At 52.1% G+C, this 1,320-nt stretch overlaps 1 protein-coding gene across 1 annotated transcript in view; it reads left to right on the top strand.

Annotated features, from left to right (window-relative positions):
• PGD (phosphogluconate dehydrogenase) overlaps positions 1-1,320 on the top strand; it is a 10,501-nt gene that overhangs the window by 3,303 nt on the left and 5,878 nt on the right. The window contains exon 4 of the mRNA XM_045299204.1: positions 957-1,022. Within this exon, the coding sequence (XP_045155139.1) occupies positions 957-1,022 (66 nt within the window). The remainder of the gene's footprint in view (positions 1-956; positions 1,023-1,320) is intronic.

Raw genomic sequence — 1,320 nt, 5'->3', positions numbered from 1 at the left:
CCGATTACCTTCAGATGGAATGGACGGGAATGTTTTTAAAATAGGGGTGAGACAAATGATAACTGAATGGGGGAAATTGTACGTCCCAATTCTGACACGGGAATCTCAGAAGAGACCTTTCCGCAGACCGAGTTGGGAGCCTGGCACATTGCCAGGACAGAGGGACCCAGGGTCAAAGTAGGTGGTCAGCCGCCATCTCGGAGAGGAGCACTTCCTGACTCAGCCCTCGCAAACGAGGTTTGGTTGTGTGCAGGGTGAATGCCACCCTGGTTTTCTGAGGAGGAGTTTCCTTTCTAGCAGCGCATCAGCCCATCCTCTTTCTCTGGTGCTCTGGTGTTTTAGAGATTTGGGCCCATTGTTGGCCAAACTGGGAAGAATTGGTTTGAAACCTTGGATCAAAAACACTCATTCTCACACTTAACCATTCTGTCCATCTTACCGTGGCTCCCTACCCTGTTGCGTTGTTGTTAAGAGTTGATTACAGTGTGGTGAGAGTAGGATCGCCCCATGGCGTTTTCTGCGCAGTCATCTGCATGGGAACAGCTCATCAGATCTTTCTCCCACAGAGCCACTGGACGCGTTTGAACACCAGCCTCGTGCTGGCGGCTGAACACTCAACTGATGTCCCGCCAGGCCCCTTACTGGGCTGCAGGCACATACAGGAAGCGATGAGGTTTTTGAGTTACTTCTAGCCCCCGTGTGTGGGGATAGAAACGACTGCTGGCACACAGTCAGAATACAAGTAGGCTTTATGGACTGTAAAATCTGAGAGTCAGGAGTTAGAGCGATTGAGTCACGGAGGCTTCCAGTCTTAGGGAGCGCAGGCTCTGGCCCCAGCCACAAGCGAGGATCATTAAAGAGTAGATGGCATATGCTTCAGCCTGGACTTATTTCAGATCTCTCTTCGTTTGTCTGTGATGTCTCTGGTCTCCGCTAATGCTGGCGTTTGGTTCTAGGTGCCGTTGTTGAGTGCTGGTGACATCATCATCGATGGGGGAAATTCTGAGTACAGGGACACCACAGTAAGTGTTCTAATTCTTTCAGGCTCCAAGGTCATGCTGGAAAAAGCATTGGCATTGCATTCCGTACTGCCCTCCTGCGTTGCTCATTCTTTGGCGGTCGGTACATTGTAACGGTTCTCTGGTTTGCTGCTAAGGTAGAGTTGGTGAGCAAGGTCCTCATCAGCCCCGCATGCAACTCAAGTGAATGGCTGCTGCTTGGATGCAGCCGCCTGGGAGTGGGTGCTTCTCTGGTTCCCCACCCACTGCTCTGTCCGCACTCCATGGGTGCAGGAGGGCGTGAGGATGCGCCTGTGTGCCC

This window comes from Echinops telfairi, unplaced genomic scaffold (assembly GCF_000313985.2).
Source record: "Echinops telfairi isolate 266 unplaced genomic scaffold, ASM31398v2 ScPeMD7_7457;HRSCAF=8495, whole genome shotgun sequence".
Lineage (NCBI taxonomy): Eukaryota > Metazoa > Chordata > Mammalia > Afrosoricida > Tenrecidae > Echinops > Echinops telfairi.
Note: the sequence above shows the minus strand (reverse complement) of the source record. Positions and strands in the feature narration are given on the sequence as shown.